At 41.8% G+C, this 17,458-nt stretch overlaps 1 protein-coding gene across 1 annotated transcript in view; it reads left to right on the top strand.

Annotated features, from left to right (window-relative positions):
- The window catches only part of EZH2 (enhancer of zeste 2 polycomb repressive complex 2 subunit), a 480,973-nt gene that overhangs the window by 461,716 nt on the left and 1,799 nt on the right, over positions 1-17,458 (top strand). Inside the window, exons 15-17 of the mRNA XM_070944564.1 lie at positions 2,037-2,215; positions 12,399-12,494; positions 13,773-13,854. Of these exons, the coding sequence (XP_070800665.1) occupies positions 2,037-2,215; positions 12,399-12,494; positions 13,773-13,854 (357 nt within the window). The remainder of the gene's footprint in view (positions 1-2,036; positions 2,216-12,398; positions 12,495-13,772; positions 13,855-17,458) is intronic.

Raw genomic sequence — 17,458 nt, 5'->3', positions numbered from 1 at the left:
AAGTTGTCTCTGAACTAAAATTTGGTGAAAGGATTTTTTTAAATATAAGGGAGTAATAGTATTAATTATAGTCGGGCTTCAGGCCTGGGTACAGCACGGAAACGGCATTGGTCGCATTGGTTGAAGATCTCTGGAGGGCTCAGGACAGGGGTTGCTCCTCTGTCCTGGTCCTGTCCTGGTCCTGTCCTGGTCCTGTTAGACCTCTCAGCGGCTTTTGATACCATCGACCATGGTATCATGCTGCGCCGGTTGGAAGGGTTGGGGGTGGGAGGCACCGTGTTGCGGTGGTTCTCCTCCTTTCTCTCCGACCGGTCGCAGTCTGTGTTGACAGGGGGGCAGAGGTTGACCCCGAGGCCCCTTGTATGTGGGGTGCCACAAGGATCGGTCCTCTCACCCCTTCTGTTCAACATTTATGTAAAGCCGCTGGGTGAGATCATCCGTGGTTTCGGGGTGAAGTACCACCAGTACGCTGATGACACTCAGCTGTACATCTTCACCCCGGATCACCCCAATGATGCCCTTGAAGTGATGTCCCGGTGCCTGGAGGCCGTGCGGATCTGGATGGGGAGAAACAGACTCAGACTCAACCCATCCAAGACCGAGTGGCTGTGGTTTCCGACGTCCCGATATAGTCAGTTGGTGCCATCACTGACTATTGGGGGCGAGTCGTTGCCCCCCATGGATAGGGCTTGCAACTTGGATGTCCTCCTGGACTCACGGCTGTCTTTAGAAGAGCATTTGACAGCTGTGGCCGGGAGGACTTTTTATCAGGTCCGCCTGATTCGCCAGTTGCGTTCCTTTCTGGATTGGGACTCGTTACGTACGGTCACTCATGCCCTTGTCACCTCACGCCTGGACTACTGTAATGCTCTCTACATGGGGCTCCCCTTGAGGAGCACCCAGAGGCTCCAGCTGGTCCAGAATGCGGCCGTGCAGGTGGTTATGGGAGTGACGTGGTGCTCCCATGTGAGTCCCCTCCTGCGCAAGCTGCACTGGCTCCCGGTGGTCTTCCGGGTGCGCTTCAAGGTTTTGGTCACCACCTTTAGAGCGCTCCATGGCTTAGGACTAGGGTACTTACGAGACCGCCTTCTGCCACCAGTAGCCTCTCACCGACCAGTATGCTCCCATAGAGAGGGGCTCCTCAGGGTGCCGTCGGCCAAACAGTGTCGACTGGCGGCCCCCAGGGGGAAACCCTTCTCTGTGGGGGCACCTGCCATCTGGAATGAGCTCCCCCTGGAGATAGGGAGGATCCCAGATTTACGCACGTTACAGCGCGCCCTCAAAACATTTTTATTCCAGCAGGCTGGTCTGGCTTGACTCTCCCTTTTAATTTGCTTTTAAGTTTTATACAAATTGGGTGTTTTTAAATTTGATTTTTGGGCCAAAATTATTTAATATACTTTTAAATGGTTTTTAACTTTTGTATGATGTATTTTTATCTTGTGGCTGTTCACCGCCCTGAGTCCTTCGGGAGTAGGGCGGTATATAAATTAAATAAAATAAATAAAATAAAAATAAATATACAATTAAATTTTATTTTTGTTATGGCCACCTACTTCTTTGTTCTGCTTCCTGTACCTCCCACTTTAGGGAGCTAGTCCGCAAACCACATGCCATTCAAAAGCCAGTTGTGGGCCTTAACCTTCAAAAAGTTGAATGTAGCTCTGATCAAATCTTCTCCAGCATATAGGGTTTCCTCAAAAAATGTAGGATTTATGGAGGATGGAAAGTTCAGCGGAGATTGTCCTAAATCTTTACTGAGAACACTGCAGTTTGAATAGCCAGTTTTTAAAAAATAACACAGATCTAAAATGTATGAGCTGCTTTAACATACAGGTGCCATGCTACTCTCCCAGGACTTACTGTACATCCAGATATGCAATCCGAAGATCCATTTGAAACCCTTTGGGTTTCTGCTTTAGTTTGGTGACTGTACTTGCATTGCCCAGCACTCTAACCTGCACAAAGTCCTGGGCAATCCAGCTATCTGTAACAGGAGTTTAAAAAGTTGATTCAGCTTTCATTTTTGTTTAAAGGCCAAAACAGGTTTCCTGGGTGCCGTTGTAAAGCACAATGCAATACAAAGCAGTGTCCTTGCTACTTAGCTGTACGTGAGTGTGATCCAGATCTCTGTTTGACATGTGGAGCAGCTGATCATTGGGATAGCAAAAATGTATCTTGCAAGAACTGCAGCATTCAACGAGGATCCAAAAAGGTGGTTCATCTTTTTATGAACAGATGGCACATTTTATCTTTGTTCATGCCAGACAGCTCTGCAAAATATATAGAGCATGGATGCGTCACAAAGAAAAGGAAAGATGGTTTTTACATAAACTTCTCCCTGATTTATATCACTTAGTTTATTTGGGAGTCATCTGAGAGTGTGTGGGTTTTTTTTGGAGGGGGCTGTTTATCAAATTAGGTTTGCAAACCATTTTGTTTTTATTACCTCATGTTTGCAGTGACAGGATGTGTGAAATTGCCTATTCACAACTTGTATATCGCTTCTCAATAGACAGTTAACACACACTATTGGAAGTGAAGTTATGAGATGCTTGTACACTGTGTGCACAATTATTAGGCAAGTGAATATTTTGACCGTATCATCATTTTTGTGTATATTTTCCACCTCCAAGCTGTATAAACCTGAATGCTTAGGGGATATAAGCATATCAGGTGATGTGTATTTGTGTAATGAGGGAGGGTGTGGCTTAAGGAGATCAACACCCTATATTAAGGTGTATATAATTATTAGGCAGCTTCTTTTCCTCAGGCAAAATGAGCCAACAAAGAGATTTAACTGACACTGAAAAGTCAAAAATTGTAAAACGTCTTTCAGAGGGATGCAGCACTCTTGAAATTGCTAAGTTATTGGGGCGTGGTCACAGACCCATCAATTGCTTTGTTGCAAATAGTCAACAGGGTCGCAAGAAACATGTTGAGAAAAAAAGACGCACATTAACTGCCAAAGATTTGAGAAGAATCAAACGTCCCATTATCCTCCAGTGCTGTCATATTCCAGAACTGCAACCTACCTGGAGTGCCCAGAAGTATAAAGTGTTCAGTGCTCAGAGACATGGTCAAGGTAAAGAAGACCGAAACCCGACCACCACTGAATAAGACACATAAGTTGAAACGGCAAGACTGGGCCAAGAAATATCTGAAGACAGATTTTTCAAAGGTTTTATGGACTGATGAGATGAGAGTGACTCTTGATGGACCAGATGGATGGGCCTGTGGCTGGATCAGTAACGGGCATAGAGCTCCACTTCGATTCAGATGCCAGCAAGGTGGAAGTGGGGTACTGGTATGGACTGGTATTATTAAAGATGAGCTAGTTGGACCTTTTCGGGTTGAAGATGGACTCAGAATCAACTCCTAAACCTACTGTCAGTTTTTAGAAGACACTTTCTTCAAGCTGTGGTACAGGAAAAAGAAGACCATGATTTTTATGCAGGACAATGCTCCATCGCATGCATCAAAGTACTCCACTGTGTGGCTAGCCAGTAAAGGCCTTAAAGATGAAAGAATAATGACATGGTCCCCTTCCTCTCCTGACCTAACCCCTATTGAGAACTTGTGGGCCCTTCTTAAACGGGAGATTTACGGTGAAGGAAAACAGTACACCTCTCTGAACAATGTCTGGGAGGCTGCTGCTGCTGCACAAAATGTTGATCATCAACAGATCAAGAAACTGACAGACTCCATGAATGGAAGGCTTATGACTGTTATTGAAAAGAAGGGTGGCTATATTGATCACTGATTTTTTTTTTAAATGTTTATTTGTACATTTTGAGTTGTTTATTCTCACTTTAACAGATACAAATAAACGAGTGAGATGGGCAAATTTTCGTTTTGCATTTAGTTGTATAATAATTCTGCACATTAATAGTTGCCCAATAATTGTGCACACATAGATATTCTCCTAAGAAAGCCAAAACCTCACTTTTACTTTCTTAAATATTCAGGTTTGAAGTTTGTTAACGTTTTGGATTGATCGAGAGCACTGTAGTTGTTTGATAATAAAATTAATCCTCCAAAATACAACTTGCCTAATAATAGTGCACACAGTGTATATTGATGCTTGCGTGGTCAGCCACCTGTAACATTGCTGTGACAGAGAAACTACCTGTTCTACACTAGGGTTGGCACATAAACATATTAATGTTAGACTAGCCCATGAAACTTGTTGTTTAGTGATCATACAGAGTATATCTTAGCCAGCAAAAAATGTGCACATCTAAGGTTGCTTCTTTCATTTTAACAGAAATTAAGCAATGTAGAATAAATTCAGTGGTAGAAAACAGGATATTCTGTAACAACAGTTGCTTCTGGAAGGTGTTACCATGTTTAGTTTATCTAAAAAAATAAAATAGGAGACGCTGGTAATACACAATACAATCATATTTGTTTCTATAAGTACAGTGGAATTTTATGGAAATGCCATATACTAGCTTTTATGTCATAATTAAAAACTTGCTGTAGGGGCTTTTCATGGCACAGTTCATGTCTAGATCCTGTTCATATCAGTGGACTTATACAAAATCTTCTTGTAGATGATACAGTAGCAGTGATGCAAAACCAATAAGCTTTGAGTGAAATGCTGCTCCTGTACTAGGTATAATTTTAACTGACACATGCCCCATTTGATACTGTTGCAGTTTTGAAATAACTGCATACAGTGTGTAGAGATTTTCAGTCATTCGGGTCATGGTTGTCCCAAAGGTGCTTTTTCAGGTGGCAACTGGACTTTGTTTTTTCTTTTGAAGATGTTTCGTTTCTCATCCAAGAAGCTTCTTCAGTCTGACAGGATAGTGGGGAATGGAAGGATTTATATTCCTTGCAGACAGCTGGTAATTTGCATCCTTTTAGAGGGTTGTTGAAGCACTTGGAGGTTTATCTGTGTGCTTAGGGTCACCTGAGGGACAACCGTGGGACAGCCATGACCTGGATGACTGAGAATCTCTACAGACTTTTAGCTATACAATTTGGGATGAACACCCTTTGAATGGTGTGGGAGTAGGAATGGATTTCCAGAGGAAAAAATTGCAGACTACAGGAACCAGGAGCACTACTCAGGTGACCCTGAGGACACAGATAAACCTCCAAGTGCTTCAACGACCCTCTAAAAGGATGCAAATGACCAGCTGTCTGCAAGGAATATAAATCCTTCCATTTCCCACTATCCTGTCAGAGCTGAAGTCCAGTCCAGTTGCCTCCTAAAAAAACACCTTTGGGACAACTGGATACAGTAGTATGTAGATATCAACTTTTTTAAAAAAAAGTTTTTTATTTTAAACACATTAAAAACACATTAAAAATCAAACATGTACATACAACAAAAAGTAACACAAAAAAGAAAAATATCACTTTTCTTTTCAGCTATACACAGCGGTCTGCTCTTTCTATACATCAATATTTACAAATATTTAAGTATAAACTTATTTGACGTTCATTTTCTACTTTATATCATTTCTTCTTTACTAACAAAAGATCATACACATTTCCCCCCTCCTTTCTTCATTCATTTAACTTATTTCCTTATGTTTCAACCATTCATACCATCTACTCCAAACCTTATAATACTTTGATTCGTCTTTCCCCTTAATTTCTTTAGTTAATTTATCTAATTCTGCACATTCTAGAATTTTTTTAATTAAATCCTCTTCCATTGGTAGTGTTTCCTTCTTCCAATATTGTGTGTATACAATACGTGCTGTGGTCAATATATGCAATATAAGGTACTGTATTTCTTTAGTATAATTGTCTATTGAGATTCCTAACAGAAATTGTTCCGGTTTTCCCTCTATTGGATTCTGAGTTATTTCTACTATCCAAGTTTTGATTTTCTTCCAGAATTTTTGTGCCATTGTGCAGGTCCACCATTGATGATAATATGTTCCGTAGCCAGTCTTGCACTTCCAACATTTCGGGGAATTGGTAGGGAACATTTTCACAATTCTGGCCGGTGGGAGGTGCCATCTATAAAACATTTTCATCTGGTTTTCCTTGTATGCCGTTGCAATTGTTAGTTTCATGTTCGTTTTCCACATCCTCTCCCACTTCTCTAGTTCTATCACGTGGTTAAAGTTTTGTGTCCATTTGATCATTGTGTCTTTCACCGTTTCCTCTTCCATTTTATACCGAATTAGAAACTTGTATAGTCTACTTATTAGTTTTCGATCATTCCCTAGTATGATTTTATCTAATTCTGTTTCTTCTAGTGGAACTTGATCTTTTTTTATATCCTCTGTGTACTTTGAATTTATCTGCAGATATGTCCACCATTGTACTTCTCTTCCTAAGTCCAGTTCCAATTCGTTTCTAGTTTTTAATATTCCCCTCTTAGTTATTATGTCTCTATATCTAATTAATTTTGTCCAGTCTACTAAATTTGGATATGTTAAAGTTTCCTCTGGGGAAATCCAAGACGGGATTTGTATATAATGTTGTTTTTTAATTTTATTCCAAATTATTAGTAAAGAATTCCTAATTGTGTGTCTTCTAAAGTATCCATAAATATTTTGTTTTCCTCCCCACAAATATGAGTGCCACCCTATAGTTAGATCATGTCCTTCTAATGTTAGCAGCCTTTTATTTTCCAATTCCATCCACTCCTTTATCCAAACTAATCCTGCTGCTTGATAGTAGGTCTCCCAATCTGGGAGGGTGGCTCCTCCTCTCTCTCTGGTATCTTGTAATACTTTTAACCTAATTCTAGGCTTCTTTCCTTGCCAAATAAATTTTGTAGTTAATCTATTTAATAAGTCAAAAAAAATTTTCCCCATTTTTATCGGAATAGTCTGGAAGAGGAATAAAATTTTGGGCAAGATGTTCATTTTTATTACTGCCACTCTTCCCATCCATGAAATCTGCAACTTTGTCCAGTTTTCCAAATCTTTCCTAATTTGCTCAGTTAATTTATCATAATTTTCTTTTTTAATTGAGGAACTTCTTGCCGTGAGCCAGATTCCCAAATATTTAATTTTTTTTTGTTGCTTGGATATTCATAAACCTTTCTAATTCTGTCTCCTGGTTTTTTGTAAGATTTTTAGTTAGTAATTTCGATTTATTCTTATTAATTTTTAACCCTGCTACTTCACCAAATTCTTCTATTTTTCTAATCAGTTTGGGGCCAGATTCTAAAGGTTCCTCAATTATAAAGACCATATCGTCTGCATATGCCTGGACTTTGTACTCCTCACTTTTAATTCTCAGGCCCTTTATTTCCTTATCTTCCCTAATTTTATTTAAAAGTGGCTCCAGTGCTAGAATAAAAAGAAGTGGGGAGAGTGGGCAGCCTTGTCTTACTCCTTTTGTTATTTCAAAGCCTTTTGTCATATCCTGATTAACCAATGCCTTTGCCGTCTGTGTTGAATAAATTTTCCCAATCATTTGTCCAAATTTTTGTCCATAGTTCAATTTCTGTATTAATTGTATCATGAAGTTCCAGTTCAAATTGTCAAAGGCCTTTTGCGCATCAAGGAAAACCAGTGAAAATTGTTTCTCTGCATGTACCTCATAATACTCTAGTATATCTACTATCATCCGTGTATTATTTTTGATTTGCCGTCCTGGGAGAAAAACACTTAGGTCCAAATGTATATGTTTGTTCAGAATCACTTTTAGTCTATCCATAATTATTGACATAAATAATTTATAATCAGAATTCAGTAGAGAGATACAGTAGGTCTGGAATTTTGTATTAGTTGTGGATCTGAATCCTCCTTATGAATCAATGTAATTAGAGCTTCTGACCAGGATTTGAGTGTTTTTGTCTCTTGCAATACTTCATTAAATATTTCTAACATAAGTTCTCCAGTCTGTTCTATCATATTTTTATATAGTTCTATCGGTAATCCATCTGGGCCTGGGGATTTATTATTTTTTTGTTTTTTCATTGCCATTCCAAATTCGGTTTCGGAGATTGGTCTATTCAATGTCTCTTTCTGTTCCTCTGTCAGCTTGCAAACATTTATTTCCTCTATATATCTCTGTATTTCAGTTTCCTTTTTTTGTTCCTGAGTATACAGTTTAGAGAGGGAGTTATGTACTATTTTTTTTTCTTCTGTTTTGTAACATACTTCCCCTTCTTCATTCTTCATTCTTCAAATATTATATCATTCTTTTTTCTTTTTCTTTTTTCAGCTTATAAGCTAGCCATCTACTTATTTTGTGTGCATGCTCAAAATGGTTTTGTTTTGCTGCCTTTATTTTCAGAGCAATTTCTTCCTGTGTAATCAAATTTAATTTGTGTTTAATTATTCTCCATTCCACTTTAATTTTCTTATTTTGCGGATCTTTATATAGTTTTTCCTCTACTTTTTGGAGTTCTTCCTGTAATTTATTTTGTTGATATCTTTTCTGTTTGTTCCTCTTTGCAGTATATGCAATTGACACCCCTCTAATGTAAGCTTTCAAAGTGTCCCAAAGATTTTGGGGTGAGGTGTGTTGTTTTTTATTTATACTTAAGAAGATCTCTATCTCTTTTCCCATTAGTTGTTTGTATTCTTTCTCCTTACATAAATACTGGCTTAGAGTCCATCTTTTGTATTTTTTTTGTCCCTTCCAATGTATTATTATAGGGTTGTGGTCCGCCCATTCGTTTGTTCCAATATCTATTTTTTGTATCTCCAATTGCAGTTGCGCCGTCATCCAGGCCATATCGATCCTGGACCACGATTGGTGCGGGTGGGAATAGTATGTGTATTGTCTCTCTTCTCTATTAATTTCTCTCCACGTATCTTTTAAGCCTAATTCAGATATCATATTAAAAAACTCTTTTGGTAATATTTCCTTTTTTTTTTTTACTCTTATTATCACTATAGTAATCTTTTTTAGTGTCGACTATCACATTGTGATCTCCTATTATACATATATTTTCTATTTCTTGTTCTAATACTTTATTGTGTAATTTTTTATAAAAATCTTTTTGGTTTGTATTAGGGGCATAAATCACTACTAATAAGAATTGTTTCATTTCAGTATCTAATTTGATCATCAGAATTCTTCCCTCATCATCTGCATATTTCAATTCTGATTTTAATCTTTCTTTTATGTACACTGCTATTCCTCTTTTTTTCTGTTGGGAGAGTGACACATATAGTTTTCCTAATTTCTTATTTTCCAATAGTTTTTGAAAGTCTTTCTTTATATGGACCTCTTGTAGGCAGATCACATCCATGTCTAATTTTTTTTAATTTCGTAAATATCTGGGCTCTCTTTTTCTGAGCATTTAGGCCGTTAATATTCACTGAGAATAGAGATATTTTTTCTTCCATCTCTTACTGTACTTGCCTTTTGGTGTTTCTTGTTTCTCTCTTAACTCTTCCTTTTGCTCCCTCTCTTTCTTCTCGTTCTTTTTCTCGGGCTTTCTTTTGTTCTTCCTCTCTTTCTATTTCTTCCTGTTGTTCCTCCTCCTGACTTTTATCTTCTATTTCTTCCTTACTTTCTTGTTCTTCTTCTAAGTAATTTTTATAGAACTCCTGTGCTTTTTCTACTGTGTCGATTTTGAATTTTTTGTCTTGCCATGTAATAAGGATTCCTTCCGGCATGATCCAGCGGAACATTACTTTGTGTTGAATTAATTTGGATGTCAGGAAGTAATATAACTGTCTTTGGTCCCGTACTCTTCATGGGGTTTGCTTTAAAATAATAATCTCTTTCCCATTATACGTTATTTTTCCATCCCTTGATTTTTTATATATTTCATTTCTTATTTTTTTTTTTGCAAAATCTGATATGTACTTCCCGTGGCAATCGGTGCCTTCTAATGTAGTTATTGTGTACTCGGTATGCTTTATCTATTGAGTCTTTTACTTCTATTTTGTCTTTCTGTATTATTTCCGCTATTATATCACACATTTTCTCTTCCAAATCTTCTTCTCTCTCTTCAGTGACATTCTGGAAGCGTAGGAAGAAGGAGGCTTTTTCCATTTCTAGGAAAGTAATTGAGTCAACCAGTTCTTTATTTTGTTGTTGTAATTTCTGTTCTGCCATTTCTAACTTTAAATCCAAATGTTCTACTTTATCTTCTTTCTTTTTTTTACTTTATGCTTGTTCTCTGCTACTGTCTGTTGAATATTCTCCATCTTCTCTTTCATACTTTTCAAATCATCCTTTAGCTCTCCTAGTTCATCTTTAATTTCTTGGTGATTTCTTCTGGCTTCCTCCTGGTGATCTGCCATTTTTTCTTGCGATTTCAATAAAGTTTCTTGAATTGTTTGTAGCATATTTTGCATGCTGCTCATAGTTGGTTCCATCTTATCCTTTTCTTTTCCCAGCATGGATTCAATCGATCGCTGCATTGTAGGTGAGGGTGTTGTAGTTGTGTTTACTATAGGTTTTTCCCCCCTGTTTTCGTTGTGGTTGTTGTTGTTGACATTATTATATTTTTAGTCCAATTCTTCCACAATATCATAAATTTTTAGGTATTACTTTACTTTGCAACGTTAGTACTAAGTTAGAAAATCGCTACCTCTCTCAAATGTACCTTACAAACAACAATTATCAACTGTTATGCCTCTTCTCCCCTCTCTTTTCACTGTATTTTTTTTTAAACCAATCCCTTTTTCACCACTGTCTGATCTCCTTTAATTCTTACCCCTTTCTATAAAGCATATAGTTTTTGCTCATACGATCAGCAAAACAGATTCCCCCTTTTTCCCAATTACAAAAGTCTTTCAAAAATATTACTTAATAGTAATTACTTAATCGTTACTTAGGATTACTTAAATCAAATTCGAAGCCAGGTTTTCTTTTTTCCCCAAGACGCCTTCCTCCGCTCCTTCCGTTCCTTATTGCATCAGATTGTCCAGTTCAGATTTTTTTCCCTCCACTCTTCTCACCCCCGTCCAAGTCTTCCTTATTTCCAGTCCTACACAGTCTCAAACTTTGTTGTTCTTGTTATTTATAAATCCACAGTATCGAGTTGTTTTACTTACTTCTCTGGCTCTGTCCAAAATCTCCTTTTCAAAACCAAATCAGATAGCTCGTTCCAAAATCACCCACCAAGAGTATCCGTTAAAGCAAAGTCACCATTTTACAATTGTTCTCTCTTTTCTCCACCGTCTCCTCTGTATCAATCCTGTTAGGTGTTTTGTGCCAGCCATGGCAGTCTCTTCAAAGGCCACCAGATGGGGGCAAAGAGACACCTTTGATCCCACTGGTGGGTCAAGGGGCTCCGGCCCCTGCAGCCCCATTGGGGAAAGTTAATGGCCCTCCGGCCCCCTCACACACCTTGTAAGGGAGGGGCCAGGGGCCCCTATAAGAACCCCTGCACAGGGGCTGCTCTCCCCCTTTTTTCCCTTTTGCTTTTACCCTTTTGCCTTTTTTTCCCTGCTCTTGTTCTAGTCTCCTATGGGACTGACCCATGGGCTCAATCCAGGCATGGATGCCTCCATGCCTGGGACCTTATTTTACTCCACTTTTACTTCTAAATAAAGACTTAATTTGATTGCATCCTTGCGTGCTGACCTTTTCTTGGAAGCGCCCTCAACGAACCATCATTCTTCGTGAGATCCCTCACAAATCCAGAAAGTCCAGGGTAATTACTTTGTATCTTCTTTTGTTGATTCTGCTTACTGTTTCCGCTACGTTAACTTCTTTCGATCATCTCCCGCCGAGCGCCTTTCTCTGCAGTCGCCTCTTTAAATATTCTCTGCGACTCTCTTTTCAATGCCACCTTTGTTTTTCTGCCGTCCCACTAATTCTCTCTTCTTCCTTCCTCCCCCTTCGATCGCTGTAGCTGGAATCACTCTTTACTTCCTCTCAAAGGCAGCCGCCATCGCTTTCGATCTGCCTAAGAAGGCAGATTTTTCCCTGCTAGATTTAAGGGGTCCAGCTTCACACTCCAGGACACTAGCGCCTCGTCCGAAGCTTGAAACCTTCCCCTTTAATGTTCCAGACTCTCCGGGTCTGGAACTGCCCTTTTGGGGCTCCTATACAAGGATTAGCTGGGTTTACGGGATCTGTCAAATTCTCCCTCGCCCACACCACTTGACGTCACCGCCGGAAGCTCGTAGATATCAACTTTTAAAATGAAGGAAGTTCTGGAGGTTTTACAGCTGCTGCAAACATTTCAAAAGACTAATTGAAAAATTGGGGATGGGGATTACTTTGGTGTGGATTCAATGGAAGATCACAGAAGCAACCTTTGTGTTTCAAAACTGTATTTTCTGAGCATGCTGCTGTAAATGTCTATGAATCTGCATGCCAGTCCTTCACTATTTACATGAGCAGTCACTCAAAAAAACCCTTTTATTGATAGTTGTTCAACTACTTTGCTTGGTTTTTGTTCCTTTTAATATTGCATAGTATGTATTTTGTTAGAATTAAGTACCTTTTCAATTTTATTTAGTTTAAAGCAATTTAAAGCATCTGCTTTTTCATTCTGCTAGCATTTGCTTCTAGCACCTTCTGATGTGGCAGGCTGGGGGATTTTCATTAAGGATCCAGTACAAAAAAATGAATTCATCTCTGAATATTGTGGTGAGGTAAGAACAAATGTTTTGTATAGTTAGTATTCTTATCATATTCTACTTTGAGTGAAGTACTTTGTTTACACCAAAATTGTTGAGAATACTTCTAAACAGCTACATCTTTTTCCAAATCTATCTCCTTTATAAGTAATGTGGGAGAAATAATAGGTCCAGGTCAAGTTTGGGAGCATTTCAGCTTTTTTTCCCCTCAGACACAAAACAGAGGTCCACAAGGATGACATAAATAGAGAAGCAGGAATAGACACACAGAGGGAGACACCTCTTCTTCACCTCCCCTCAGTATTCAAGTGATGATAAAAATAATTTTATTGACTTAGAGTAAAAGTACCATGTTTACTTGAAAGAAAGCCCTTGGTACCCATTGGCATTAAAACAAATGGTAAGGTAATTCCAGACCACTATTCTGAGCACCCACGTGGGGGTGGTGGGGAAATACTTAAGGTGAGGTTGTAGGGGAAGCATACTGGAATGGAGGAGGGACTGGAGGCAGGAACGGCTTCACCAGTTTGCTTTCTAGTAAATGAGCATTTTGTAACTTGCCATATTCAAGGCAGTCTTTTGAAGAGAGTAGCTACAACATGCTGAACAAAATTCAAAAGCACTTCTTAGGCCATATAAGATGAAGAATCCTTTCCTTGTATTTTGATAGACAACTTTCAGTGTCTGAAAGATGGATTCAACACCAGTGGCTAAGTCACCCAAGACCAAATGTCAGCTTTCTCAAACTTGTGGGTCCATCTTCCTGAGGTCACAAGCAATTTATAGAGGTTGTGGGGATGTTTTTTTTTTCCTCTGAAAGTTGATCAGATAAATCAGGAACACTTTCAGTAGTTGCTTGTGTTTTGCCTGAGCAAGGAAAGAGCAAAGCTCAGAGCACGTTTTGAGGTATGGCCAAACTCATGGATCTATCCCTTTGTCAAAACCATTCACTATTTAAAGCATTGAGATTGACAGATGGTTTCTGTGGAAATATAGCACGTTAGTGAAGCTCAGTAACTATTTTTGCCCAAACTTGATTCCAATTAAATTAGTAGACTTTATTTATCAGAGGAGATGCAGAAAATCTTATGATTTTGACATTGTGGTATCAGTTTGAGAAGCCCTGCCATAGGCAAAAGGTTGTAGCAGAATACATTAATAGAACAGTTTATTTCCAATGTTTTCTAAGTAGCTGAATCAGATGTTTTGCAAACTTAAAGGTGGAAAGTGGAAGAGGGGTGGAAAAATGGGTTCTGTATGTTATCAGAGCCATCTTTTAAATATTATTTTCAGATTATTTCTCAGGACGAAGCAGACAGAAGAGGGAAAGTCTATGATAAATACATGTGCAGCTTTCTATTCAATTTGAATAATGGTATGTGTATTGTCCTTAAACAACTTCCTCTATTTTATTCACATTTCTTAAATACTGGTTATAATCCTAATACTACTTCTAACCACCTCATTAGAATTGCTACAATTTTAAGTTTGAAGTTTAATGTTCATGGTGGAAGTAACAAATTATTTCAATGTTCAATTTTATCAAGAATTGAAGACCTAATAACAGGTAGTCCTCAAGTTACAACCACAGTTGAGCCCAAAATTTATAAAATAAATAAATAAATAAATAAATAATTTTATTTCTATACCGCCCTTCTCCCAAAGGACTCAGGGCGGTGTACAGCCTATTAAAAAACACAAAGACAAACATCAGTTAAAAATAATTAAAATTATTACATAATTCGGCTGAAATTTAAAACCCCAGAAATTTAAAACCCAATTTAAAAATCATTAAATTGATAGCCCGGCTTGGCGGAACAGCAGGGTCTTGACGGCACAGCGAAATACACGGAGGTCAGAGATCTTGCGCATTTCTGGGGGCAGTTCATTCCACAGGGCAGGGACTCCCACAGAGAAGGCCCTCCCCCTGGGTGTCTCCAGCTGACATAACTTGGCCGATGGCACCCTGAGGAGACCCTTTCTGTGGGAGCGAACTGGCTGGTGGGAGGCTGTTTGTGGCAGAAGTCGGTCTCGAAGGTACCCGGGTCCTATGCCATGGAGCGCTTTAAAGGTGGTGACCAACACCTTGAATCGCAGCCGGAAGACCACTGGAAGCCAGTGCAGCTCGCGCAGGAGGGGTGTCACGTGGGCACAACGGGTTGCGCCCATAACCACCCGCGCGGCCGCATTCTGGACCAGCTGGAGCCTCCGAGTGCTCTTCAAGGGGAGCCCCATGTAGAGAGCATTACAATAGTCCAGCCGGGAGGTGACAAGGGCGTGAGTGACCGTGCGCAAGGCATCCCGGTCCAGAAAGGGCTGCAACTGGCGAATCAGGCGAACCTGATAAAAAGCCCCCCTGGCCACGGCCGTCATATGCTCTTCTAAAGATAGCCATGCGTCCAGGAGGACACCCAGATTGCGAGCCCTCTCTGTGGGGGGGCAAAGATTCACCCCCAATAGTCAGCGATGGCACCAGGTGACTATATTGGGATGCCGGCACCCACAGTCACTCGGTCTTGGAAGGGTTGAGTCTGAGCCTATTTCTCCCCATCCAGACCCGCACGGCCTCCAGGCAGCGAGACATCACATCAAGGGCATCGTTGGGGTGGTTTGGGCTGGAGATGTACAGCTGAGTGTCATTAGCGTACTGATGGACTCTCACCCCAAAACCACGGATGATCTCACCCAGCGGCTTCACATAAATGTTGAACAGAAGGGGCGAGAGAACCGACCCCTGCGGCACTCCCCATGCGAGGCGCCTCGAGGTCGACTTCTGCCCTCCTGCCAACACAAACTGCGAACAGTCAGAGAGGAAGGAGGAGAACCACCGCAGTATGCAGTAGCCCCCTAATCCTAACCCCCTCAACCGCTGCAGCATGATACCATGGTCGATGGTATCAAAAGCCGCTTAGAGATCTAATAGGACCAGGACAGAGGAGCAACCCCTGTTCCGAGCCCTCCAGAGATCATCCACCAACGTGACCAATGCCGTTTCTGTGCTGTATCCCCGCCTGAAGCCCAACTGGTACGGGTCCAGATAGATAGCTTCATCCAGGTGCCGGGGAAGCTGTCGTGCCACCACACTCTCAACAACCTTCGCCACAAAACGAAGGTTGGAGACTAGACGGTAGTTAGCTAATTCAGCCAGGTCCAGGGAAGGCTTCTTGAGGAGGGGCCTCACCACCGCCTCTTTCAAGGCGGCAGGAAAGGCACCCTCACTCAAGGAAGCACTTATAATCCCCTGGAGCCAGCCTCGTGTAACCTCTCGGGAGGCCAGTACCAACCAGGAGGGACACGGGTCCAATAAACACGTGGCGGCACTAATCTTACCCAGAACCCTGTCCACATCCTCGGGAGTCACAGGATCAAACTCCTCCCAGATAACATTCTCAAGACCTACCCTCATCTCCTCCCCCGGACTCATCCAGTCGGAGTCCAAGCCTTTCCGAATCCGAGCGACTTTATCATGCAGGAATTGCACAAAGTCCTCAGCTCGACCCTGCAAGGGATCTTCCCGCACTCCCCCCCGAAGAAGGGAGTGGGTCACCCTAAACAGAGCGGCTGGGCAGTTCTCTGCAGATGCGATAAGAGTGGAAAAATGGTTAGATTTCGCCACTTTTATCGCCACTAGGTAGGTCTTGATATAAGACCTCACCTGTGTCCAGTCAGAATCAGATTGACTGGTCCTCCAAATGCTCTCTAGGCGTCTTTTCTGATGCTTCATCTCTCTCAGCTCCTCAGAGAACCAAGGAGCCAATTGAGATCGGCATTGGGTTAGAGGCCGCAAAGGCACGACGCGGTCCAAAGCCCCGGCGGCCGCACTCTCCCAGGCGGCCACCAGTTCTTCGGTCGAGTCATGTGCCAGAGTCTCAGGAAACGGCCCAAGCTCCGTCAGGAACCTTTCGGGGTCCATCAGGCGCCTGGGACGGAACCATCTGGTCGGTTCCGTCTCCCTGCGGTGGGGGGAAGCTGCTGGAAAGTCCAAGTGAAGGAGCGAATGATCTGTCCATGACAAGGGTTTAATGTCTAGGTCCCCTCTACCAAGATCATTCAAACACTGACCAGAGACGAAAATCAAGTCCAGAGTGTGTCCCCCTATGTGAGTGGGGCCTTGAACTAACTGGTTCAGGTCCATGGCCGCCATGGAAGCCATGAACTCCCGAGCCACCTCTGACGCCTCACCTGTGGATGGTAGGTTGAAATCCCCCATGACAATAAGTCTGGGGGTATCGACCGCCACCCCGGCAATAATGTCGAGCAGCTCGGGCAGGGTCACCGCCACGTGGCAGGGAGCCAGGTACGTAGTCAGCAAACCCATCTGCACCCCACGGCCCCACTTTACAAAAAGGGACTCACATCCGGCTATCTGAGGAACAGTGGTCTCCCTCGGACAAAGACTTTCCCTAATAATCGCCGCCACTCCCCCACCCCTCCCCTGAGCCCTTGGCTGATGAAATGCACAGAAACCTGGTGGGCACATTTCGACGAGGGGGACCCCCCTCCTGGCCCAACCAGGTCTCCCTAATACCTGCCAGGTCTGCACCCCCTCCAAAATGAGATCACAAATGAGGGGGGCTTTATTAACAACCGACCTGGCATTACATAACATCAGCCGCGGACCCAGGGCCTGAGGCTCTGTGCAACCCCGGACACGAGTCGTGCATTGGGGGCCGGAGTGTGCAATCGCTCGTAAACAGCATGTGCGCACCCCCAGAACATGATATGGCCCCCTGCGCCCGTCATATCTGCCCCTCCCACTCATTATTTCAATTGCACTGCCCTTCCTATCACCCCCGTGCTCCCCGGTCAAATTTCCTTCCATGACCCCTCCGCTGCATCCAATCGACCCATCACCCTGCTCGGTGGCTATATGGACCCCCCCAGGTCCACCTCCCCTCCTCCTGGGTCCCCTTAAAATTTTCATTAAAAGTTTTGCTAAAAAAACCCTCAACCCCCTCTTCGCTGCATGCCATCTCTCG

Source organism: Pituophis catenifer, unplaced genomic scaffold (assembly GCF_029215685.1).
Source record: "Pituophis catenifer annectens isolate HBS135680 unplaced genomic scaffold, rPitCat1.0.hap2 SCAF_5, whole genome shotgun sequence".
Lineage (NCBI taxonomy): Eukaryota > Metazoa > Chordata > Lepidosauria > Squamata > Colubridae > Pituophis > Pituophis catenifer.
The sequence above is the reverse complement of the archived record's forward strand: the minus strand, read 5'-3'. Positions and strand labels throughout refer to the sequence as shown.